General features: G+C 45.1%; 1 protein-coding gene across 4 annotated transcripts in view; it reads left to right on the forward strand.

The window, feature by feature from the left end:
• Positions 1 to 25,631, forward strand: part of Nck2 (NCK adaptor protein 2) — a 144,362-nt gene extending 118,731 nt beyond the window's left edge. For all 4 annotated transcript variants that reach the window (XM_076832705.1, XM_076832704.1, XM_076832707.1 and 1 more), the window contains exons 4-5: positions 8,298 to 9,019; positions 24,339 to 25,631. In XM_076832705.1, the coding sequence (XP_076688820.1) occupies positions 8,298 to 9,019; positions 24,339 to 24,533 (917 nt within the window). In that variant the 3' untranslated portion in view covers positions 24,534 to 25,631. The remainder of the gene's footprint in view (positions 1 to 8,297; positions 9,020 to 24,338) is intronic.
• The last annotated feature ends 1,261 nt before the right edge of the window (positions 25,632 to 26,892 follow it).

Consider the following 26,892-nt stretch of genomic DNA (forward strand, 5'->3'; position numbering starts at 1 on the left):
TGTATCAAAGAGCCTGTCCCACTTCCTTGAGGCACTGTTGCACTTCTCTGACAGCTGGCACCTGAGCTACTGGCCATGGTGAATTCATTGGTGCCCATCTGCAGCCAGACCTGAGAGTCACAAGACACTGGAGTTGGACTGCATTGGTGGGTGAGGCCTGGAGACTGGGGCCACTCAGCATCACAGATTTCTCATGACAGCCCTTGCAGTAAATCCTTTACACCCAAGATCCTCTGAGCCTAGGAAACACGTGCCCCATCCATCCCCTCAGCTCCTGGAGTCCATGAATGTGGGCATCATCCCATCCTGCTACCTCTCACCCTCACTCCCTCACCCAACCTGGGTGGCCCAAAACTAGTGCCATGCGCTTTTCACCTTACCCATAGATAGCCCTTTTTCAAGTGGGAGTCAAAAGGTTGGGCCTTTAGGAAGATGGGAGGGAAGAAAGTAAGGGTGTGTGAGGGGTAGTTTTATTTTTTAAGGGCTCTTGCTTGAGTGACCAAAAGTTAGTCAAATATAGTTAAAGAAAAAAAAATTCAGTTAGCTCACATCATTGGAAGTGTTTTGGATTCAGGGGGTCTGTTCATGGTGTAGGGTTCTGTCTTTCTCGGGCTTCTTCTTTTCTTTTTTTTTTTTCCAAATTTTTTAATATTTATTTTTTAGCTGTAGTTGGACACAATACCTTTATTCATTTTTATGTGGTACTGAGGATTGAACCCAGGGCCTCACACGTGCGAGGCATGCACTCTATTGCTAAACCACAACCCTAGCCGCCTCCTACCCCCACCCCCAGCCCCGCCTCTAGTCATTCTTGACATGGCCTCCAAGGGACAGTATTTTCCCCTTGACTGTAGCATGGTCCCAGGGAGTGCTGGGACTTCAAAGGAGTCATGGGTCTCCCTGGGCCCAGCAGGGGTGGAAAAGGCACATGTGGATGGTAAGCCAGGTGGCACAAGACCCTTGGAAGAGATGAGTTGTGTTGAACAAGAGAAGCAATGAAGGGTGCTGGCCGGAGAAGAGCAGCAGAATCACTGCAATAACCTGACATGGTCACCCTGTCTAAAAGTCCCCGAGTGTTTAGTGAATTTGAGTTTTGTCTTTTTACTAATCCTCATATTTTAATGATCTTACTAGTATACGTAGAAAACTATATACAAATCAACACGAAAGGCTATTAGAAGCCAAACATTGAGTGTATCCTAACACTTATGTGGAAATTTGCTTTGATCACTTTGTGTTTTAATCAAATCTTGTCAGGTCTCCTTGGCATTTGATAATAGAGGCTTTTCATAATTTTGGGTTGGGGGGTTAGGAATATAGCTCAGTTGGTAGAGTGCTGGCCTTGCATGCACAAGGTTTGGGGTTCAATCCCCAGCACTGTAGAAATAATAATAATAATAATAATAATAATAATTATTATTATTATTATTGGTTGGCTTTACAAGTAAGTCCTTACCCTGAAGGAGGGAAATCCCCACAGATTAACCTCTAATCATAACTCAATATAAATAGTATATTAAGAACAAATAAGTTTCTAGTTAAACCTGGTTGACATTACAGATCTGATTAGTAGCAGAAGTTAAATGATCTTGCCATAGAGCACCTAAAACCTGAGTGCGCTCTGTCTGAATGAATTGGCTTGAATATATTTCCAAACTATCAAATTCATTTGACGTTTTATCTTAAATCTCCAGAACTCCAGCTGGAAGATGACAGAGCAGGTTTTAAAGGCGTCTGTTATAACATCCCTTCATCTTCGGAGGAGTATATAAAAGATCTTGACTTTAAAATTGCTAACATTAATAATGTATGACATGTTCAAGTTTTTATTAGAACTCAATCTTTAATGTATGTAATTTTATTCGGCAAAGTTTAAATGTGCTTATTATTGTCAATAAAAAATGTAATTTAGGATCAAAGATCTAATAGCCCAATGCCAGAAAAATCATCACAAAAGCAGTGTAGTGTAGTTTACCTTTTAATGCAACTCAGCTACTTGCCACTTAAAATGCTGCCATCTGTCTGCTCGTAGAGCAAGAAATATCATTCCTGAAGTGCACATTATTTTATTAGTAATAGTAATAGTATTAAACGTGGATAAAGTCATTGCACAAATTGAGGCTGGTCTTGTGTGTGATGGCTACAGTGGTGGATGTGTTAAGCAGCTTGATCACAGCCTTCCTTGGCCACAAACCCCACTCATCTTGGTCAGCTACTTTGCTCAGGCTGGCCCTTCTAAGGCCCTGTCACCCGTCTCATCTGCAGAGCACTTGGTTGATCACCTTCCCACCCAGGATCCTGCATGCAAACACCGTTGCAACTGCTTGAGGTGAAGAAATGTGGGTACAGGATCCCCTGCCCTTCCCTTCTCCTGGCAATACATACCTGAGACCCCAGTGCCCAGTCTCCACAGCAGCAGCCTGGAAAGCTCTAGCCAAGCTGCTCTGGTCTGCATGTTTTTGTGTCCCCCGGATTCACAAGTTGAAATCTAAACCACCAATGTGGTGATATTGGGAGGTAAAGCCTTTGGAAGACTATTAGTCATTTAGAGTGGAACCCTCACAGAGAGGCTCCAGAAAGACTCTCTCCCCTTTCGCCATGTGAGGTCACAGGAAGGGGGCCCTCACCAGACACCAAATCTGTCAGGACCTTGATCTTAGACCCCCCAGCCTCCAGAACTGGGGGAAAACTTCCGATTTTTTTATAGGCCACCCACTCTGTGGTGTTCCCTTAGAGCCGCCTGAACAGATCAGGGTAACACAGTGGAATTTCTTCTCCATCTTAAACACTCTAGTTTTTTTTAAAAAAATTTGATTCTAAGGATTAAACCCCTGGCTTCACGCACATTATGAAGCATTCTTACCACTGAGCTGCACTCCCAGCCCAACACTGTAATTTTATGATGATCAGTTTAAGGAGATTGAGGTTGTGTCTGAGCCTAATCTTTAATGTAGGCATTAAAATCCTGCTCGCTGTAGAGCACATGCCCTAGGAAACAGAATTTTGCTATATTCTGTTTTGTTTTTTTCACAGTGATATCCATTCTTTCTTTGTTCTTTTTTCATGCAGAGGTGTTGTGGCTTATACATTATTGAGCAAGCCATATATAAAGTCATTACTTTGAAAAAATAAAATGTCACTTCTCCTGACCTACACACAGCTTGCCAGCAATTAGGAAGATTTGATAACAGTCACATTCTAGACATTCTCATCCATAATACAATTTACTAAAGCATGTTGCAGGGACACCCCCAACCAAATGCTCACATTCTGGTGAATTCTGTACAGTGGGATTTTCTGGCTAAAGTGAGACTTGAAAGAAGAACATATCCTTTTAATTCTCACCTAATGTCTGGCTAGAACATTAGTGTACCCCACGCCTGGGTAAGTACACAGATGGCAGGCATTGGGCTATCTGGGTGTTCTCTTGGGCGAGGGCTCACATACAGAGACAGTGGAGACAGTGGTTCTGCCTGAAGCTCATGTTTGTGATCCATCCATCCTGGGCCAAGGCTGCATCAGGAATTCATCATTGGGCCCAAAGTGGGCAGTTTGCTACAGACAGCCCTGGGATGTACTTGTTCTCCTCACATGAAGTGTACATAAAGGCTGGTTAGAAGCTCTCGTGAGGCCACATTGGGGTTACTTTTGGTTTGTTTCTGGTAGGTAAGCGTGGACTGAGTGAGGAGTGGGTGTGAGGGCCTGCCTCTCTTATTGAGCACATACATCAAATTGTAGGAGGAAAAATGTCATGGTACCTTGTTAAAATGAAAACCACATTGGAGTTCAAATTGTGCTTCCATTACAACTAGAAGAAGTAAATGATAGGATTTCAGTGAAAGAATAGAGGTGAAGCAGATGCTCAGGAAACACACACACACACACACACACACACGAGAGAGAGAGAGAGAGAGAGAGAGCGAGCGAGAGCGAGGAAACAGTGGAATTCCCATGCTCCCTCTTTACCTTCAAGGTCACAGGTTTGCCTTCAAATTTGAGCCATTCACTGGCGCCTAGGCCCCTGGGTGCAGTCCAGGGACTCAGGTCTAGTGCTGGGCTGAATTTCACTCCCCCATGTTCACATGCTCAGCAGCACTGTCCCCGTCTATAAGACACACTGGCAGGCTAAGTTACAGCTCCAGGTGAAGAAGAGTGACAGGGAGTCACCGAGCCCCTGTAGCCTGGTCCCACATAGGTCATGCGCTTGCAGGCTGGCCTGCCTCTCACATTGCAGTTTACATAGTTATCATCATACAGAAAGGAAGGCCACCCTCACTATTGGAGTATTTGCCCTTCTCTTATCCCTGGGACATTGCTCAACCACCTCTGTCACTTCCTCCCCCAGGAAGCTGCTTTGTGGTGTTCCTCCAGCATCCTCAGCAGTGGGGAGGGTGGAGCAAACTACATCTTGCTTTGCCAGCATGAAGGGTCTGGTCCCTTCTGTTCCAGATGACCATGGCTCTGGCCATTGGGCAGGATTAGGGTAAGGAGAAGACAGCAAAAAAAAGGGATTCCTTTTCTCAGTAGCCCAAGACTTTGCCCCACTCACACACTGCCCACCCAGCACCCACCCCTCCAGCCCCTCACAATAGGCCTCCCTGCTATTCCAGGGCTCCCACCTGTGACTCGCCTACATCTCTTATTCCAAATACTGCATCTCAGCTCACTCCCACCTGGGGACACAGGGACTCTTTTGTTTCCCAGAATCAGAGGAAACATCTCTGCTTGGGCAGGCAAGTGGTTAGGGAGGGGGACAGGACCTTGACACTCCAATTCACAGTCTTGGGAGCATTTTCTATAGAAAACATGCTAGACACCAGCTCCGACAGAGCTGTGCATCTTGACTATTATGGATTAAATAGGCTCATTATTGGGTACACGGGTCTGTATCTCTTTATTGGCTGGTGCATTCAGCTGGTTCCCTGACCTCTTTCAGCCTCAGTTTTCTCATCTACAGAAAATGACCTCATCCCAGGACTGTCGTGAGGGCTCAGATAATGTCAATTTCTATCCCCAGACAGCTGCTGCCTCTTGAATTTCACTGCACCAGTAGCTACATATGGCATCCTGCCATGGGAGAATGTCCGATTCCATGTGCCAAACGCCTGGCAGGAATGCCTTCTATCTTGGTGGCCATCTGGCACCAATGCGATCATGGCATTGATCTCTCTGTAAAGAGAACTTGGGCTGTCTTTTGGTGCAATATTGTCCTGAGAAAAAAAAGAAATTCAAAGTTCCAACTTATTAGTACAGATAATAATATTTTTTCATAGAATAGTTCGTGTGTTTCGTGTACATCCTTAGAACTCAGATACCTGTGATGGGCTGAATTGTATACCCCCACCCCCAGATTCACATGTTGAAGTCTTAATCCCCAGTACTTTGGAATGTGGCTGTAGAGACAGGGACTTTAAAGGGGTAATTGAATCAAGATCATTAAGGTAGGCTCTAATCCATTGTGACTGGTCTATAAGAAAAGATGAGGACTCAGTCACACGCATAGGGACGACCCTGTGAGGGAGAAGATGCACTCTACCATCCAAGGAGAGAGGCCTCAGCAGAAACCAACCCTTCCAGCACCTTGATCTTGGATGTTTAGCTTCCAGAACAGTGAGCTGCCCAGAGTGTGGCACTTTGTTATGGCGGCCCAAGCAGACTAAGACAGCAGGACCATTGCTGTCCCCTTTTTAGAGTTAAGGAAACAAAGGCAGCGGTTTAATAAGTATCAAGAGCACACAACTGCTATGTGTTGGCCTCAGGATTCTTTCCAGGGCTGTGCTGGTAGTCGTTCCATTTCCCTTAGAAGGGGCTCAAAGACTGTAAGGTCACATGGGAGCCAGACAGGTTTTTGCCTCACATGTTTGATATGTAGAGTGTTCTAGTCTTCATGAGCTCTAGGAGGGCAGGAAGTATGACTGTCTTCATTCAGAGTCACCAGTGGCCAAATTAAATTATTTTGATTTGAAACAAAGCAGTGAAGTAGCATGATCACAAGTCAGTTTTGAAGTATCTTTGAAGACGTACTGCAATGGCCAGTGTCTCATTGTTTTTTTGTCCTTGTCCGGGCTCTTCTATCTTTCTGTCCTGATGTGTACTATGAAACTTGTTCTCTCAAGACTTTCTCCAGTCATTTTTATGAGTCACACATTTGACAAAGTTTATTAAAATAATATTCCTATTTATTTTTTTCTTTGCAGTGCTTGGGGGATTGAACCCAAGGGTGCTTTACCACTGAGCTACACCCTCCACCCTTTTTATTTTATTCTGAGATAGGGTTCTAAGTTGCTGTGGCTAGACTCAAACTTGTGACTCTTCTGCCTCAGCCCCTCCAAGTAGCTGGGATTACAGGGATGGCCCACTGTTTCTGGCTCTAAATGTTATTTCTTGACATTTTTGATATCTATAAAGGTTATATGCTGCTCTGCTTGGTCATGCTCTTTCAGCCTGATCTTTGGTAAGGGTCTTTATCTCCTCTTTGATGAGCTTCTGGCAGTGCTGTCTTCTGGGCAGAAGTTTAAGTATTCCATATCTGAAATTCTTGGGACCAAAAGTGTTTTGGATTTAGGATTTATTTTGGATTTTGGAATATTTGTATCTACATAATGAGATATCTTGCAGATAGGACCCCAGTCTGACTAAACACAAAATTTATTTGTATTTTATGTACGACTTATGCCATGACCTGGAGAACATTTTATACTATATTTTTTAGTGTGTGCATTTTGACTGACCCATCACATGAGGTCAGGTGAGGAATTTTCTGTTTGTGGCATGTTATTGATGCTAAGCTTCAGAATTTGGAGCACTTTGGGTTTGAGATTGTTGCATTAGAGTTGCTCACCCTTTACTGCCTGTGAAGCAGCAAACACCATTAGTTCGAATGAATTGGTGTATTTACTTTAAATCCCATGTGAGTGACCATGTCTTCCCACATGCCTCCTGGCTCTGAGCTGGGCTTGTGTCCAGGGCTGCAGGATCTCAGGCCTGGGCTGCCTGCTATTGGGGCAGCAGCCCCACTCTGCACAACTGAGGATGCTCACTAGACAACTTTTAACTTTTTTGACCTCCTGCCTACTGCAATGTGGTAGAAGGAAAACTAGTCCTTAGGAGCAGCCTGTCTTTACTTCAGGCTAAGGAATAAAAGGAGAGGGAGATAAGCTACCCATTAAAGTCCTTTGGTAACATTTTGAAGGGAAAAAGGTAACCTTAAATGCCTGTAGTTTCCATACCATCAAAAACCTATACCTTGACTAAGGGTTGAACAGGACTGGTGAGCCTGCAGCCATATCTCAGGAAAAGCTGAGACACAAGGCCAGTCCTCCCTGGGTTTGTGCTTTGTTCCCAGCTCCAGGGACCACTATGCTTTCTTCCCCTAGAATGTTCTGGAATTCTGTGCATTTTGATTAGTTTAAAACATTTTTTCTTTCGGGCTTTTCACACTTTTTTCCTCACAGAAAGGAATATGTTTCTCATTGCAAGTTGACACTGATTCACATGTGGCTAAGGAAACCAACCTTGTCCTATTTTGTGATGCACTTGGAGATTTTCTGTTTTATTCCCTTAAACCCAGTATATACCTGCAAGCTGGTTGCAACCCATTCAATCAATTCAGTGACCCACCTGTGGGCTTTGAACCACAGTATGAAAAATTCTGCTTCCAATTTAACACATCAGCTAATTTTTTCTAATTCAACTGATAACACTGGGAAATTAGGCCACTGTTTTGAGAGAAGACAAAGTACAGAAGGGGAATAAAAGAAGTCTCTGGGTATCTGCTCAGAAGGGCCAGCATGCCACCAGGCAGCCTGGGAAGACAGATTGGCCCAGGAGTGGAGAGGAGGGGATGCAGGTTAGAGACTGCAAGTTCTGCTGACTGAGACTTGACCCAGGTAGAGTTGGAATGGGTCTTTAAATTTAGAGCATTCAGTCCACTTCCTGCCTGGCAAGAATGCAGAAGACATTTCATCTGTGCCTACACTTATACCTTATTTTTAACTCTGACAGGTCCAGGGTTTCTATAAAACTGAATGGTCCTTTCAGAGTTAAACGAAGCTTTCCAGGGTGTTTATTGTCATCTTTTGTTAGAGGTACTCCGGCATTTTTTAATGTGTAAAGGGTAGGTCAGTTCTAGTTAAGTCTCATCTTCACCATCAGCTGTCAGCATTTTATTTTTCAGATGGTCTTTGTCATGTGCAACACTCCGTATGCTGCCTCCTGAGGTACCCGACACGGGGCGGTGCACCCGAGGCTGTAGAGTAGGAGTTGGTGCCCACTGAGCCCTTGCTGTGTCTCCACAGGCCTCGGCAAGACCCGCAGGAAGCCGAGCGCCAGGGATGCATCGCCGACGCCCAGCACGGACGCCGAATACCCCTCCAATGGCAGTGGCGCTGACCGCATCTATGACCTCAACATCCCCGCCTTTGTCAAGTTCGCCTACGTGGCCGAGAGGGAGGACGAGCTGTCCCTGGTAAAGGGCTCGCGCGTCACCGTCATGGAGAAATGCAGTGACGGCTGGTGGCGGGGCAGCTTCAACGGGCAGATCGGCTGGTTCCCCTCCAACTATGTGCTGGAGGAGGCGGACGAGGCTGCCGCCGAGTCCCCCAGCTTCCTGAGCCTTCGGAAGGGCGCCTCCCTGAGCAACGGCCAGGGTGCCCGGGTGCTGCACGTGGTGCAGACGCTGTACCCCTTCAGCTCCGTCACCGAGGAGGAGCTCAACTTTGATAAAGGAGAGACCATGGAGGTGATCGAGAAGCCCGAGAACGACCCAGAGTGGTGGAAATGCAAAAACGCCCGGGGTCAGGTCGGCCTGGTCCCCAAAAACTACGTGGTGGTCCTCAGTGACGGGCCCGCCCTGCACCCTGCGCACGCCCCGCAGATCAGCTACACTGGGCCCTCGTCCAGCGGGCGCTTCGCAGGCCGCGAGTGGTACTACGGCAACGTGACGCGGCACCAGGCTGAGTGCGCCCTCAACGAGCGGGGCGTGGAGGGCGACTTCCTCATTAGAGACAGCGAGTCCTCGGTAAGTGCCCTCCGCTGCAGGCTCTGCCCGGCCTGGGCAGCTCCAGGAGAAAACAGTAAAGGTACCGTAGTCACCCTTATCCACGGTTTCAGTTACCCACTGTCCACAGAGGTCAGAAAATGCTTCACAAAAAATTCTGGAAATACACTATTCATAAGTCTTTTCATAAATTAACTTTTATTATAGTGCACTGTTATAATTGATCAGTATTACTGTTGGTTAGTGATCTCTTACCATGCTTAACATACAAGTTAAACTTTATCTCATGTAGGAAAAAACAGGCGTAGCAGGCCTCAGCACCACCCGAGATTTCATGTACCCATGGGTTTGGGAAAGTGCCCCCACCAGAGGAGGACTGTTCTATGTAGGTTGCACAGTAAAACTCCTGGGGGCCATTCCCTTTTCAAAGCATGTGACTGTCCCTGAAATAGAAAAGGGTATTTGGGGCTTCATATTAAGCAGGATGGATATGATTTGGTATAAGGTTCGCTACTCACAGTTTTTGTAAACCTGTGTTCGCTGTACTATCTGTCCCCCGGTAACCACTTACTCTCCTGGAGATGGGAGGGTCAGTAAAGTGGGTTTTAGTTCATGAAAGTTGTTTTTCCCCTTCACTGGGTTCCCCTTTTTGTATTTTAGAGACTCAGACATGCTTTTCTCTACCAGTTTTCCATTCTGCTCATGAAAAAGGGCTTGGTGATTGACTTAGTTTGGAGCTGTCTGAGTCCAAAGCACTCAGAGTGTTCTCTGCATGACAGGCACCTGGTTTCTGGAGAAGCCTTTTGTTGGTCGATTAGTTTTTCTTTGTAAAGCATATAATCCCAAGGTCATCTCTGCTGCAGGCAGTGGCCCCGAGCTCATCTCTGAAAAGCTTTTAAGGCACTTACAAGCTGAATCAAAAAGAAAACTGCAGTGCTTGAGTGAGATGAGTTTTGTGGGTGTGAAGAGAACCTAATGGATGAAGCCACCTGCCTAGTGGCAGCAGATCCACTTCCAATAGGCAGCAGATTGGGGGTTTTTGTTTGGGGTGGGCCTGCCTGGAAGGACCAGACCATTTTCACCATACAAGGCAGACTGCTTGTGTGCACTTATGGAAAGACTTAACTGCTTTCGTAGACGTCTTTCTAAATACACCTTCGATATAATAAGACTCACCAAACAAGAGTTTTGAGCATAGTGTCCAGTGTATTCGAGTTTTACTGGTTCTAGCAGACTTCGGGTTCCTCTTTTAAATGTAAGCCATAAGGCGCGTGTGTGCGCGTTTGTGTGCGTGCGTGTGTGTGTGTGTGTGTGTGTGTGTGTACTCAGCTGTGATTATCCTCTGAATAGGTTAATACCATAGTGTGTGCACATCCACGACTCCTGGGACTGATCTGAGTACAGCTCACAGTCCTTCAGAGAGAGGAGCAACTGTGATCTGTCCTTTGAAGCAGAAGGGGCATCGTGGTGGTGGAAATCAGACCCGTTTTTGGTGTCAGCATCTCTGCAGGGTCAGCTGTGGCCTTAAAAGTGCTTGGACAGGCAGGCTGAAAGTCGACTACTTCTGAAATCTGAACTCTGAGATTTGCTTATCAAGCTGCCATGGTTTATCATTTCTGGCAAGACATCACATGAAATTGTCCTCACGCGACGCAAGCTCTGTGCCTGGCTCCCTTAAGATCATGTTCAAGGCCTTCAGGAAATTAAGGACAGCAGTGTTTCTTACTGTGGAGCAAAAACTTAGAGAAGAAAATTCTCAAAAATCTATTCCAATGTAGAGTGCTCCATCCAGAGTGCTCCTCAGAGTCAGAACATAAATCCCTGAGCTGAGACTTAGGAGTCTGAAGAGGCTTCTTGGAAGGGAGGGGAGCAAAAGAAAGCTCTCAGTGCAGAAGCACTGGTCCCCTTCCTTGTTCGCTGTGCGTAGGGAAGTCTTGAGAAAGAGGGTGGGTGAGAAAAGTGTCCTCCAGGGTTGCTGGGCCTGGGAGAGACTGTTGCTGTTCTGTGGAATGCATACAGGTGGCCATCACCATCTGACTGCAGGACCAGATCATTTTTGATAAGGAGGGACAGGTATTATCCAGGTTCCTTCTCAGAACTTGAATATACCCCACTGCCTTGTCCATCTCACATTTTTTAGAGAACAAGCTAACTTTATCTAAATAATGGAAGTATAGATTGTTCACATTTTGTTCGAATTCTTTTTATGGACACCTTCCCAGATTTTTTACCTCTGCCTTAGGAAACTGAGGTAGCACACACTGATTGTGAATGGACCGAAGCTCCACTGGGACTTGTATCAGCTCTGCCTATGGGGCCGCTCTTTCCTGGCCTGCAGCTCCCTGTGTTCTGAGGTCAGCCTGTCCTCATGATTCGTGCTGTAACACATCCTGCTTTCGGCTGTTAGCATGCATGCCTCGTGCCAAGGGGATGCTGCAGGGGCTCTAAGGCGTGTTGCTTCCTTACTGCTGACAGAATAGGCCAGTTTTGCTGCATTTCTTGTTTATAACCAGGACTGTTCTCGCTGCTGAAGATCTGTCCTGTTGGACAAGTGGACAAATCCCTTCTTGTTCATTTTCTGTCTTCTACTACCTCCTTTTGCTTCCCCTCCTCCTCCCTTCTCTCTCTCTCTCTCTCTCTCTCTCTCTCTCTCTCTCTCTCTCTCTCTCTTTTATTTTATTTTTCCTGTCATTTCAGCTCTTCTCAGGGGTAGCCTATGTTTTGCAGCCATCACCAGGCCACTGGTTCATAATGTGACATAATTGCCTGTCAAAGTATGTGGGGACAACAGGGTGTCTGAGAGGCTCAGACTTCCTGTAGAACTCAGAGGCACGTATCTACATATCATTTCCTGTTTCTTCCTTGCAATCTTTGGCCAGGGACTTCCTTTCAAGGGTGTTCCCTGACCCCTGGAAAGCACAATTTGGGGGAGCCCATCTTCAAGATGGGTATCATTTGCAAATATTTCCTGAGAGATTGCAAATATACAGGAGCTAGACTCTTGATTGAAGACATTTTACATTTTAAAGTGGCTACCATTTTTCTCCTCTGAAGAACAAAAATATAGCCATCTCTGAGCACTAAGAAGTGTGTGCTTTTTGAGGAGAGGTGCAAGAAGTTTGCCACATCTGTGCTGTCTATCCAGTGTCCGGGAGGTGCAAGGTTCATTGGATTCATCAAGGAATGAAGGACCAAGCAAACCTGCTGGACTCCTTCCCACCCTGAACCTCCACTCCTACCAGCTAGTGTTATTTCAGCCTCTTTTCCTCTGATTCTCCTCTCCCATCTTCAGCCACCATTTCTCCTTAACAGCTAAAGGGGATGAAATATTGTTTCTTCCTCAGATTTAATTTAATTATCTGACCTCTACCTGTGAACTAAACCTCTTGAATTTAGAAAATTCAGATATCCTCCCTGCCCCATACACTCACCTTACATACGGGTCCACATGGATTCTTTTGATACCATTAGGAAGCTGTACTCACAATAAACTTGATTTCTGGCCAGCTGTGTGAGCTGTATTTAGTTTTCTCAGTTACTACATCTCTCATCCTTGCAAAGGTGACTGAGAAAGTGACAGGTCACATGTAAGATGAGGTCTGAAAAGGTACAGAGCCGACCAGGGTCATGTGCTGAATAGCTTCAGCTGAAGGTTTCAGAGTTCCTGTCCCTGTGTAAGACTTGACATCCTGAGGAAGGTGGGTTTTCCCTTGCGTGTGTCATGTCCTACAGTAGTATTTAGATACCTTTTTTTGTTTGGTTGGTTTTTTTTTTTGGTCACACAGCACGTTTGTTTCAGAAAAGAAAAACTGTCTTGCTTAGGAAAATGTAACATATATTGTCCATACAAAAAGTAGATTAAGAGGTTTATTATTTAAACCTCTTAATATTACTTGACCAGGAAATAAAAGAATTAGAAGAGTTTCTTGCTCTATTTTCAAGATTTCTTATGGAAATCATTGCTGAACTCGGTTTCATAATCCATCCATAAACAGTGATTCACACACCGTAGTTTGTGTCTGAATCCCTCGGAGGCTTGTTAAAACAGATTTCCAGGGCCCACCTACAGCATTCCTGATTCAGAAGGTCTGGGCCCGAGAATTTGCATTTTGGATGCATTTCCTTGGTGACACTGCTGCTGGTCTGAGGGCCACACTTACATTCTCAATGGCTTATACTTTTTTTATAGCAGTTTTTAAGGTCTGGGGACCACATTTTGAAAACCTCTGGTTGCTATTTTACATTCTTAATGGTTTTATACATGTTTATAGTAGTTAACTAAAAGACAATTTCTGGACAGTACTACATTTCTAAGAATTGTTTAGAAAATGTTTAAAGGTGAAAATTATAACTTTCTTAAGGTTTAATTTTGGGTAGAACTATTAGCTCTTGTTGAGTGGAACTCATCTCCCGAAATGTTTTTTTTCTTATAACTTTTCTTTTTACTCTTTTGAGTTTGAAAACAAACTGTCATCTATATTTTCTTTTGGAGAATTGGAAAGAGCTCAATTGCCAGAGCAAAGTGTAAGCTGCTCCCAGGCCAGCTCAGAAGATGGGATGCAATAGCTGCTCCCAGGCCAGCTCAGAAGATGGGATGCAATAGCTGCTCCCAGGCCAGCTCAGAAGATGGGATGCAATAGCTGCTCCCAGGCCAGCTCAGAAGATGGGATGCAATAGCTGCTCCCAGGCCAGCTCAGAAGATGGGATGCAACAGCTGCTCCCAGGCCAGCTCAGAAGATGGGATGCAATAGCTGCTCCCAGACCAGCTCAGAAGATGGGATGCAATAGCTGCTCCCAGGCCAGCTCAGAAGATGGGATGCAATTGGCTGAAGCCCTTCAGTGACCTAATCAGTCCCCCTGGCCTGGGAATCGGCACTGGGACCTCTAGGTGTTTCCTCACACCTGAGTTAATGCTAAGAAGAGCAGATTACTGTGAGCAGTGCCTGTCGTATCTTGCATCTTTCTTGTTTGAAAGATACCAAGTTTTGCGGGGGCAGAGGGGTACGGGAGATTGAACTCAGAGGCATCAACCACTGAGCCACATCCGCAGCCCAATTTTGTGTTTAACTATTAGAGATAGCTAGGGTCTCACTGAGTTGCTTAGCACCTCGCCGTTGCTGGGGCTGGCTTTGGACTCATGATCCATCTGTCTCAACCTCCCAAGCCATTGGGCTTACAGGAGTGTGCCACCACACCTGGCTAGCAAGTCATTATTTTTTAAAATTTTTTTATTTGTTCTTCTTAGTTGTACTTGACAGCAGAATGCATTTCAATTCATTATACACAAATGGAGCGCAACAATTTTAATTCTCTGGTTGTACACGGTGTAGAGACGCACCATTCGTGCAGTCATGCATGTACCTGGGGTAATGATGTCCATCTCAGTCCCCCATCTTTCCTATCCTCATAACTCCTCCCCACCCTCCCCTTGGCCCAATCCAAAGTTCCTCCATGTTTTCCTTGCCCCCCATCCCCATCATAGATCAGCATCCACTAATCAGAGAAAACATTCGGCCTTCAGTTTTTTTGGATTGGCTTACTTCACTTAGCATAATACTCCAACTCCATCCATTTACCTGCAAATGCCATAATTTTACTCTCTTTTAATGCTGAGTAATATTCCATTGTGTCTATATACTAGTTTCTTTGTCCATTCATCTATGGAAGGACATCTAGGTTGGTTCCACAGTTTAGCTATTGTGTATTCAGCTAATATAAACATTGTTGTGGCTGTGTCACTGTAGTGTGCTGATTTTAAGTCCTTTGGGTATAGACCAAAGTGGGATAGCTGGGTCAAATGTTGGTTCCATTCAAAGTTTTCTGAGGAATCTCCACACTGCTTTTCCAAAGTGGTGTGGCTAGCAAGTTATTTTTAATCGTCAGGCTTTTTGCCCAGTACCAAAGAGAAGTTTTAAGCCTGAATTTTTCTACTTTTCTAACCTTTAACCCATTTAGTCTTAAAAGTGGAATGCTCTGTAAGGTCATTTAGTGTGGCCTCTTCAGGAGCTCACTGCTCATCGCCTGTTTCCTTCACTGGATGCTCAGGTGAGCCAGACCCCTGCCCTCAGTCCCACTAGCTCTTCAGTACTCACTACTGAAACACCAACTATTAAAGAAGCCATGAGTCTCACTTAATGGTGAGTTCTTCGGATGTAATCAGTGGCAAACCTGATGAGTATGTTATTTGTGGTTTCTTCTGGGCCAGTGGTCTTTCTCCAGAGGCCTGGATATGCTAGTCCTGGGTGGAGTTGCCTGTCATCTTCACACACTGGGACTAAAATCACACGTAATGAGCAGGAGAGAGGAACTGGCCTTTCAGTAATGCAGAATACACCTGAGAAGCTTAAGACTTTGACCTTAAAACTGTCCTTTCCTATGAAAATTTTTGGATTGAGTTTTATTTGTGCTCTATTATATGTAAAAGAAATAAACATAGGTAAACATCCCTAACCCAGAAATCCAAAGTCTGATAATTTTTGAGCAGTGACAGGGTGACAAGTGAAAAAGTTCCTTGCCCTACCTCACATGACCACTTGGAGTCTCAATGCCGGTGCCAAAAAATACATAAATATATATACACAAATGTATATGTGTGTGTGTGTGTGTGTGTGAAAATTATCTCCAGGATTTGTGTCTAGGGTGTATATGCGTCAGAAATAAATTTGGTGTTTAGATTTGGGTTCCATCTCCAAGATTCTTCTTTTTTTTTTGAGAGAGAGAGAGAATTATTTTTAGTATTTATTTTTCAGTTTTCGGTGGACACAACATCTTTATTTTTTTATGTGGTGCTGAGGATCGAACCCAGCACCCCGCGCATGCCAGGCGAGCGTGTTACCACTTGAGCCACATCCCCAGCCCAAGATTCTTCCTGTGTGTGTGCAGATATCTGCACATGTGGAATTCCTGGTCTTCAGTATTCCAGTGGAGGGTACTCAGCCTGTAGTACTCACTCTGCTTTTACTTGTATTGAGGGTGGGTGCAGTAAATACAGTAAACAGAACGGACAGCAGTGTGTTCCTGAAACTCAGACCTCAGGTCTGCGAGGTGAGTGGGGGTGAGCTGGCTCACCGAATGGTTGCCGTGTAGCTCTGGGGCGTTGCCCATTATCCCCGTCACCACACATGGCTGGTGGCAGAGCGTGGCCCCTTGTTGCTCCAGCTCTCCATCTAGGCTCCAGTGCCTCGTCATTTTCATTCACAAGTGTTCCTGCCACACTGGGCTTCCGTCTCCAGGATCTCCTGTGTTCAGACCTTCACTGCCTCTAGAACACAGCCCCCTTCCTCCTGCTCCACCCCTTACAGTGTAAACCTTCTGAGGATTTTGGTGGTTTGGTCTGAGTTCTTAGCTATGGCTACAGAAAACCCTCTATGTTTGTCTTATAGATTCAAATCGTTCTTTGGTTTACAGAGGAGGTTAAAGGCTTAGCTCCATAGCAATTTGATAATCAGTCTGCTTAGATTAGCAGTGAGATGAAATCATAGAAATGGTCAGAGTTTCTTTGAACTGCCTTTTTTTTTTTTTTAAACACATGCAGAGAAGGACAGAATGGGAGGTGAGCAAAGGGCCCGGCAGGTGTACCTGTGGGTCTTTAGGGTGTTCCTGCTGAGGGTGTGTTTGGAGTGAGCGAGTGGGTTCATCAGGTGGTTCTGGGAAGCATCGTCCACTGTAGTCTCCATGTTGGTCTCCTGTGAAGGAACATGAGGCCCTGGTCCTGGTGGTCCTTGGGGAGCATTTCTTCCTTGTACACAGCTGGCATCTGGGGGTCGGGTGCACATGGCTGCTTCTTAGCATCTGTGCCCTGTGCTTTACCAGGTGTCCTTTGAAAACAGTTTCTTTGCCATTCATAGAAGAAATTTCACAAGAAATGTTTACATTTTGATCTCAAGACGTGTGGTAGGAAAGTGCTTGTCTCACAGAGATGTCCTCTAAAGTGTCTTGTTAACATCAGTGACTCCAAACAGGCACAGTAAGTACCCCAGCCTGAGCCAATCAGTGACACTGCAACATTTTTGAAAGGCAAAGAAGAGGGGTTCAGAGAAGAACATGCAGCACATCAGCCAGCTGAGGCTTTGATGCTAAGAAAGCTTAGGAAGCATTGCCTGGGGTCAGTTTTCCTACTGTCCCCTGATCCCCAGGGAAAACAGAAACTAGTCACCAGTGCCACAGGTGATCTCAAGACCAGAGCTTGACTTATCACGGCTGTGGCCTCCCTAGGAAGCATGGCTTGGAGTCTGTGCTTCCTGTTTTCTTCAGCATCTCCTTTGGCCACAGACTGCCCACCAGCCACTGCTGCTGGTGGCTTCTGAGGCAGGAAGCGCACAGCATCCCCACCCATCATGGGACTTTGGTTTCCTGATGTTTCCATCACAGTTTTGCAAATCTTTTAAGATCAGCACAACCTTTATCAATAATTCTTTCATGATAACTGAACATACTTAAATTTTTTTTCATAGTCTCTCCCAGGTACTGTGGCACACGCCTATAATCCCAGCTGCTCAGGAGGCTATGCAGGAGGATTACAAGTTCAAAGTCAGCCTCAGCAACCTAGTGAGGCCCTAAAAACTCAGTGAGACCCTGTCTCTAAATAAAATACAAAATAGGGCTGGGATGTGGCTCAGTGGTAAAGTGCTCCTGGGTTCAAATTCCTAGTACCAAAAAAAAAAAAAAAATCTTTGAGTTTAGGGGCATTAAGTTCATTACAGTGGTTGTTGTACAACCATCATAACCATCCGTCTCCAGGACTCTCATTTTCCCAAACTGAAACTCTATCCCTGTTAAACACCAATCCCCCAATTCCTCCCTCTCCCCAAGAAGAGTGTCGTTCTACTCTCGGTCTTGAGCTTGGCTACTCCAGGAACTTCATGCATTTTTCTTTCTGTGTCTGGCTTATTTCACTTTGAATAACCTCAAGAGTTGGGGCATGTGTCAGAATGCTCCTCCTTTTTAAGGCTGAATAAAAGTCCTTGTGTGTGCACCGCCTGTGGACGTGTTAGCTTCTGCCTTCCAGCTATGTGAACAATGCTGCTATGAACGTAGGTATATTTAAATATGTCTTCGAGCCCCTGCTTTCAATTTTTGTTACACATATACCCCAAAGTGGAATGGTTGGAGCAAATGGGACTTCTGTTTTTCAGTGTCTTGAGGAACTGCCACACAGTTTCCCACCGAGACCACACCATGGTACATTCTCGCCTCTCTGCGTCCTTGCCCACCTTTGTTTTACTCTTATGTTTTTGTAGTAACAGTAATTCTAGGGCGTGAGGTGGTTTTAATTTGCCTCATCAGGGAACCTGAGGTAACTCATGTTTCTCACCTTTCGTTGCATATTTTTGTTTGGTATCCATCGAGTAGGTGATGTTATCTGGGAAGTGTCATGGCCCCATGGCTGCGCATTTCCTCAGCTGGCCTCCTTGGCAAGCAAGAGCAGCACAGGGTGGTGAGGCTGAGTGTCACATCCCCGCCCCCTTGGAGTGTATAACAGAAAGCCCTTCGTTGTAAAGGGGGTTCAGAGTGTAAGAACCAACAGTGGAATCCTTCAAATGCTCTGCTCACCTGCCTTCCCTACTGCATTCTGTTTCACCGTTTTAAAAAATTCCAGTTAAAGTACAGATGCTGGATGTATGCCAGAATCAAGCAAAGGCACTTCCTCAAACAGATGGGGCAACATTCTCTTCGGCCTTCGTGGAGGTAATTGGAGGTAATCCCCTCCCAGCAGTATCAGCATCACCAAGGAACCTGCTAGAAGCACAGATTGCCCTGGGGCGGGCCTCTGAGCAATTCTGATGCTCGGTTTTGAGAGTTTGAGTCTTGATTCAAGCCCTTTTGAGAACTGTTGGATCATACAGTAAATTCTAGCTTGGTTCCACCAGGTATGACATCATGAGAAGAAAAAGAATGAAAAGGACAATATTCTAAGGGTCTTTCCACTGAGATATTTGCATTGAACTTCAGGAAATGCGTTACTGGGGGCAGGTGGGGGGGATGAACACCTGTACCCCCTAATTTGAAAGTGGACAGAGCTTCATTTATTTGAAGATAAGATAAATGGGACTCTAAGGGTCATTTTTTCTACTGATGATTGATTTTTCTTTATTTATTAAGATGAGTGTTTCATCACATCACTGGTGGATTGACTGGAGATCTCTGGAGTATTTTAGAGACACGTTTATAGGAGACTAAAATATACCAGTGAGGCGGGTCATGCTTGGGGATAAGGAAGAAGAGAGTCTGATGCAGAAAGGAGAGTAGTGTCAGTTGACAGCCAGTGGCATTGGTGTAGACAATGAGTCCCTTCTGAGTTAAAGGAGGCTACATTATACGGCTAGGGAGGTGACCTGACAGAACAGTAAGCCTGAAAGCTGGTTTTTCTGAGCCAAGAACAGAAGGAGAGTTCTCAGTAGAACACAGTTCGCCTGTCACTTAGTGGTTCCTCATTTTGAGAAGGGGGTCAGTGAACCACTTCTCTGAACAAACAAGTGCCTTCCTCAGAGAAAAATGTGCGTTTATTGAACTGGAAGAAAGAAGGATGCCGCTTTTGATAAGAAACCAACGGGCTGCCCTCTCTTTGGAGATGAAGGGATGCCAGGCACATGTGCAGTTGATGATGCTTGGGGCTCGGAGACAGAGCTTGGTCCAGAGTCCTCCTGGGAGGCCCGCGAGCCACACGAACAGCCTTTCTACTCCAGTCCAAAGTGAATGATAAGGAGAAGTTTTAAGGTTATTAAAAAAACAGGAGTGCCTGGGAGCAAGACCCCTCCCTCCCCTCTTATTTCCTCCCAGCCAACATGCTTAGAAGAAAACCACATTAACAGTCAAGTTCCCAGGTCTGAAGGATGAAATAAAGGGTATTAAAAACTGTTCTTAGCATTCATAAGAAGAGAGGAATGAATATGTTGTACCAGTTGCTAACTCTCCAGAACATCTGATTTGGAGTATGAGAACAGAAAACTCATTCCTATGACAAATCCAAGTCATGGGAGAAGATAACAAGTGATCTATCTATGGAAAATGTGAAGAATTAATCCAGTAATCAGCAAAGAGAAATGGTACCTGATAAGTGTTGAGAGAAGGGAAGGGTGGGAACAGCTCAAGGAAGTTCAGGGGAAAGTACAGAGGGGCAGTTAAACAGGAAGAGAAGGTAGATGCTTCAAAATAGAAAAGAAGGTGCTAGACTAAGTCTAGTTACATCTTAGTCCAGCCATAGAACAGTTTGACAAGTGTGGTATCTGAATGGCTTAAAAAGAGGTCCACAAAGTCTTCAGTACCCCTCTCTTTGGAGTTTGAAGCCTGATCCTCTCCCTCGAGCAGAGACGGTACTTGGCATCTCACTTCTAGTGAAAAGAATGTGGCGGAAGATGCCAAGACTGGGACATAAAAGGCATCATGGTGTCCTCTTGGATCACTGGATCTGGAGTAAGTCAGCCGCCATATTATACAGATACTCAACTAGCCCCACCGGAATGCCCATGGATGGCTCCTGTGAGCATCCCCAGTCAAGCCTGCTGACTGCAGCCTCAGCCTGCATCTTGATTGCACATTTCAAAGACATGCTTCAACCTAGAGTACTCCATCCTACTATCAGTACCCTACAGCTCATTGAGCAGTTGCATGTGACATGGTTCTTTTTCCTCTGATTTCCCCATGTCTGGTTCAGAAAACTCGGCGTGGAAGGATGGGGAGAACAGGACTGACAGCATTGCCTTCCAGGGAACTGTTCCCTGCCTCGCACCCTCCATGGCCAGAGTTGTTTGGAGGTCTGGAGACACTCCCTCTCCAGCAGATCGTGGGACTGGCTCCATCTGAAGTGAAGAGATGTCAGTGCTCTGCTCCAGTGTGTCCCAGCTGTCCCATCAGGGGAAATTCCCCACAAGGAATGTCTGAACAGAATCAGAAAGGCATGACAGACTGGGGTGGCTGGAACACCGTCTGTCATTGGACTTCTTTGCCCATTAATAATTCACAACTTTTTCTGGTGGCTTTGGACATTTGTCTGTGTTTCCATTACGGCTGGTGGTTGGCATAAATTTTATTTCAGTTCTCAAACTACATCAGATTCACAGCAACACAAATGGCCAGGCCCCACCCAATAAATTTCTGCTTTAGCAGGTCTGGGGCAGGGCCTGGGAATCTGCCTTTCTAGCAAGTTCCTGGGTGGTGCTGATGCTATGCTGTTGGTCTTGGGAACATGCCTAGAGAAGCTTTCAGATTTCCCTTAAGGGTGTCTTACAGGTTAAAAATTTGAAACCATCTGAGAGCTGACAGGAAGCCACAAGTGAAAAATTCCACACCATGAAACTATTCTATATTATATAAAATTATTTTCCTATGTATATGAGATATACATGGAACATAAATGAATTTAGTGCTTAGACTTGTGTCTATCCCCAAGAGTTCTTATTATGTGTTATGGTTTAGATATGAGATATTTCCCAAAAGCTCATGTGTGAGACAATGCAAGAATTTTCATAGGTGGGATGATTCGATTATGAGGTGTAGCCTAATTAGTAGATTAACCCACTGATATGGATTAACTGGGTGGTAACTAAGCAGATAGGGTATAGCTGGTAAGTAGATCCTTAACAGCATGCCTTTGGGGGGGGGGTATATTTTGTCCCTGGTGAGCAGAGGACTTTTACCTTCATCTTCTGCCTCACTATGGGCCCAGAGCTATAGGAGTCAGCCATCCATGGACTGAGACCTCTGAAACCATGAACCCCAATTAACTTTTCCTCTATATTGGTCTTGTCTTTTGGTCATAGTGATGAAAAATCTGACTTATATATTATGCATGTGCATATATTCCACATTTTTTTCTAAAATTAAAAACATTTCTTGTCCCAAGCATTTTGAATAAGAAATACTCACCCTGTAATGTGTGTGCTAGTATGGATTATTCATTGTCAGATTTCCTAAGGATTGTTTGCTCAAAAGGAATAAAGGACACTCCTAAGCTTTCAGCACTCCTGTTTGACATAAGTTGGTTCTGTGTCTTTAACTTTAAGGTTTCTGCTCAGGAGCCCATGAAATTAAAAATCACCTTTTCTGCTACATCAATTTTACTGCTGTAACGCACATGTGCACACAAGAGCATGTGTGCACACATACCATGAGGTTAAATTGAGGAGCTCAGATTAAACAAATCTCCCCACTCAGAAAGTCATCTGTTGATCATTTAGCTTAATTAACATCAGGTGTATCGCGTATTTACTGTGACTCACTCCTACCTTCACTAAAAACCAGGCTGCGGCTGCTTTATGTGTGGGTTGATTAAAATATCTATCAAAATAGCTCAAGGCCTGGCTCCTGGTAAACCTCAAAGTGAGACTCCTGCATCTTAAAGGCTCAGCTTCTAGCAAAAAACACACATACTTACAGAACATGAACAGAAAGGGACCTGGAAATGCAGTAAAACTTGGGAAAACCTGGAGCCTTAGAGAGGATGGAGCATTTCATAACGTGTGTATACTGTTGTACACAATGTTGTGGCTGGCCGTGTGTTTCTCCTGTTCCACTGGGGTGGGTGACAGAGTCACAGTGAGGGTGATGCTCATGCCCAGGCTTTGGGAGTAGGTGATATACCTTTTGGGCAGTATCTGTTTTAGTTTGTTTTATTTTCAGAAGTATACATGGCAATTAACTTGGATGGTAGCACTGAGAATACTGAAGCTAATTTGTATCCATCTTGTTGTTCACCTTGAAAATAGTCATGATTTGAGAATTGTACTGTCACGTGATTAGTTAGACTGTTGATTTGGGCTGTTGAGACTACAGTAGGTTTCTTTTAATCCTCAGTTTTGCTTTCTTTGGGTTCAATTACCCAGTCAATGGTGGTCCAAAAATATTAAGTGGAAAATTCCAGAAATAAACAATTCCTAAGTTTTAGATTGTCCATTCTAAGTATCATGATGACATTTCATACTATCCTTCTTCATCTTGTGCGAGACTTGTCACCTCTTTGTCCACTGTATCCACGCTGTATATACTATCCACCGTTAGTTTCTTAGTAACTGTCTCAATTATTAGATGGACTATCAAGGTATCACTTTGCTTGTGTTCAGGAAACCCTTGTTTTAATTAAGAACGGCCCCAAAAGCAAGAGTAGTGATGCTGGCAGTTCAGATATGCCAAGAAGAAGCAGTGAAGTGCCTTTTTGAAGTGAAAAGGCAGAAGAAAGTACAATAAGGTATTTTGAGTAAAGGGAGTCTACGTTCACTTAACTTTTTTTTTTTTTTACAATACATTGTTATAATGATTCTATTTCACTGTTAGTTATTGTTGATAATCTCTTACTGTGCCAGATTTTGTGAATTAAATGTCAGCATAGGCATGGCTGTAAGGGGGAAAAAAAAAAGACCATATATAGGGTTTGGTACTAACTGCAATTTCAGGCCTCCATTGGGGATCTTGGAACACCTGCCTGCACATAACGGGGTCTTGATATATTATAGTTGAGCGTGGGCTGGTGGGCATGCTCACACACACTTCATACTCTTATGCACACACAAAGCTATCTCCCTGGCTCAGGATTTCCTCTCACCTCCAGTGGGGATTCACTCCCCACTGCAGTGCCACTGGACAGAGCTTACATCCCAGACACACCTGCACGTGTGCACATACAGGTCCAGGGCTGTGTAGGCCTGGAGCGTAGTCAGGGTTCAGTACATAATTGTTACTTGTTAAATTGATCAATATTTTTGGTTTACAAAGAATATTTCTTAGTGTCCTTCCTGTATGCTTTTCAGTAAATGAAATAAAAGGCCAATTTTAATAAAAATAATGACATTTCTAAAATATACTGTAATGCACTAATGTAATATAATACAGAATTTGAACATTTCTCAATAAAATCTGTGTTCAAACGAACCTGGTGCAGTCCCCTCTAGGATGAAGTATGATTCAAATGTCACCAGAATTTTTCAGTCCTTCAAGTATTTATTGTTAAAAGCTTAGAGTTAGAAACTTTTGATGGCTTAATTTCTAATAGAAGTAAAATTTCTAGCTGTGCTTTGCGGGCAAACTACTTTGAGTAATTCCTAGTTTGCCACAAACTGTCTGGGAAATGCACACTCCGTGTTCCTCCAGCACCCGGGGAGCACGGTTGGTCTTACTTCTATAGCCAACAAGCATTTAGCACTGCAGCGGTGCTAAGCCAAATTCCCTCTGCCTTTGATTCGGAGGTGCCATCAGGCAGGGTGTTCCAGAGTGACCCGAGACCCAGCTTTGTGAGCTGGACGGGGATCTGGATTTCGTAGACGGGTCCAGCGGGCCCCAGCATAGTTCAGGGCCAGGCGTCCCAGTTTTCCTCTGTGTGGTTGTAACTCTCCTCCTGCTTCCTCCCCAGCCCAGTGACTTCTCCGTGTCCCTCAAAGCGTCAGGGAAGAACAAGCATTTCAAGGTGCAGCTCGTGGACAATGTCTACTGCATCGGGCAGCGGCGGTTCCACAGCATGGACGAGCTGGTGGAACACTACAAGAAGGCGCCCATCTTCACCAGCGAGCACGGGGAGAAGCTCTACCTCGTCCGGGCCCTGCAGTGACGGCGGCCGCGGCCTCCCAGGCCCCGCTCCAGGGCTGCGCTGCCCCCTCGCCTCCCTCCGGAGCCCGCGGTCGCCCACCCGGCCGTCCTGCCGCAGCTCCGCGCGCCGGGCACTCATCCCGATCGGCCTCCTTAGCCTCTCCCCTGCGCCACCCAAGGCCCTCGCGGCCACGCCCAGCCCACAGCCTCCAGCCCGCTGTAGAGGACGGGAGGCGGACGGGCGTGTCTGCCCACTCACTCCTTTTCAGCTGGAAACAGCCGTGGTCTGTTCACATCGGTCACACTCGGAACTCCCCACTCAACGACATCGGGTGCAGTTGGGGGGCACCAGGCTGCGCTCAGTGTGTGAGTGAACCACAGCACACTCAGGATGAAATGGCCTGCGCTCTAGCTCCCTGGGGACCAGGTGGCAGGGGCCCGGGGCCCACCCAGCGGCCCTCCTGCAGGGTCCTGGCTCCAGGCTGTGCAGGGAGCAGTTGCATTTGAGGATAGCAATACTGGAACGCCGGGTTGGTGGCAGTGAGGAACTGCCCAGTGCCTTCCAGGCTGTGCTTGCAATAAAGAGAATTTCTGTGAGAGTCAGTCTACAGAAGAGGGAACCGGTGATGCAGAAAGACGTGTTTTGGTAATTGACCCCCAGATGTGCCATCCGCATAGTGCTTTTTCCTCTCGCCCTTTGGCTTGTTTGAATTTCACAATTATGTATTTAATTCTCAAAGTAATATGTATCTGTAGCCGTTTGTTGACACTAATAACAGATGATTAAGGAAAACAGCTGATCTTTGGGGAAGGGGAGATACGAATACTTTATACACACTCACTATATATATATATAATACATGTATATTATATATATATAATTTGCTTTACAGGGAAATTTTTCAGGGTTTACAAAAGAATATGTGATTGGTAGTAAAAGACACAGAATGTTTATGAAAAAATTGCATTTTCTTTTTTCTTTACATTTGAACTTCTTTATAGTTGAAATATACAGTCCTGAGATGGCACATTCCTACAATTGAAGAAGGGGTCTTGAGATCCCCTAAACTTGCATACCCAGTTTTTTGGATATTGTAATAAAAAAGAAGTATTATGACAAGACTCTGTGTGTATTTATCTTGGAGGAAAAATTGACTCAATTATGGGTGAGTAATGACTGCAGTGTTTATTAAACCTTCATCACCAAAAGGGCATCCTTTAGTGCATTTAACTCTTACACATTTTCTTTTTTCTATTGCTGCATTTTTGTATATTGAAATACTGAGCTCTAATTACTTGAACTCCCATGAGAACCCAGAATGTCAAACTTGATCTTTACTCTATGGAAATTATTGGCTAAGAAATATATTTCACTGGACTGTTGTCAGCCAGAGTTCTCACACTCGGTGGCCCTGCCAGCTGACATTTCACTTGGCTCAATCTGTTTATTGTTCCGTAAGCTACAATGTGCCAGGCATAGGGAACGTGCTCACGTAACGTGGGGTGTGTGCAGGCATAGCCCGCGCACAGAGTGCTCTCCCTCTGCGCTAGGCAGAGTGTCACTGTTGGCTTAGCACAGTCCTGTGAGGGGCCTCATACTGTCACCCCCATTTTGCAGATGGAGACAGGCACAAAATGTTCCAAGGCACATGGCCACTGCAGGGACAAGTATGGATGCCAACTCAGGATTCTACTCCAGGGCCCCCTCCCTTTCCAACCCAGTGTAGGCAGGAATTCTAGAGAAATGAGGTATTTCCTGAGAGTTTGCTCTTACTCTGCCATTCTTGCTTCCTTGAGTTTGCTGTTATCTCTTTTTGCTTTGAGTTATAATCTATTAGAAGTTTGGGTGTCTGGTACCTGAAGTTGGCAGCACCCAGTTACACCAAATAGACTTCCAATTATTACCTCAGATAGGTCCATTCTCTACCTTATCCACGGAGAAGCAATTCCTATGCATATCCAGGTCTCACTGGTGTTTATTACATTTTGGCTTTCTAGAATCTCTCTAAATAATGAGGCTCTTGTTTTATAGGTGATTCAGGAAGAAATGAGCAACTAAAGGACAAAAGACAGCTGCAGATTTTGGCTTCAGGACTTTAAGGCTCATGATGTAGCTGACAGCAGAGTTTTGTCACAAACTGCTTTGTGAGAGTCCTCCAGCTATGAGGTAGATCAGGACTAGATCAGCTACCCTGGGACACTGGCAGCAGGAGGTCAAAACAAGATTTACATGTGCTGTGGAATATGGATCACTGATGCTCCACCCAGGTGGCAATATTGCCATCAACCTTCTTGATTGTCCAGAGATTTCCTGGGCAAATCTTGTTTTCCTGTCCTGTTGCCTCTTTGCAGGAACAGCACACAACCATAAAGGTCAGTCA

This window comes from Callospermophilus lateralis, chromosome 14 (assembly GCF_048772815.1).
Source record: "Callospermophilus lateralis isolate mCalLat2 chromosome 14, mCalLat2.hap1, whole genome shotgun sequence".
Lineage (NCBI taxonomy): Eukaryota > Metazoa > Chordata > Mammalia > Rodentia > Sciuridae > Callospermophilus > Callospermophilus lateralis.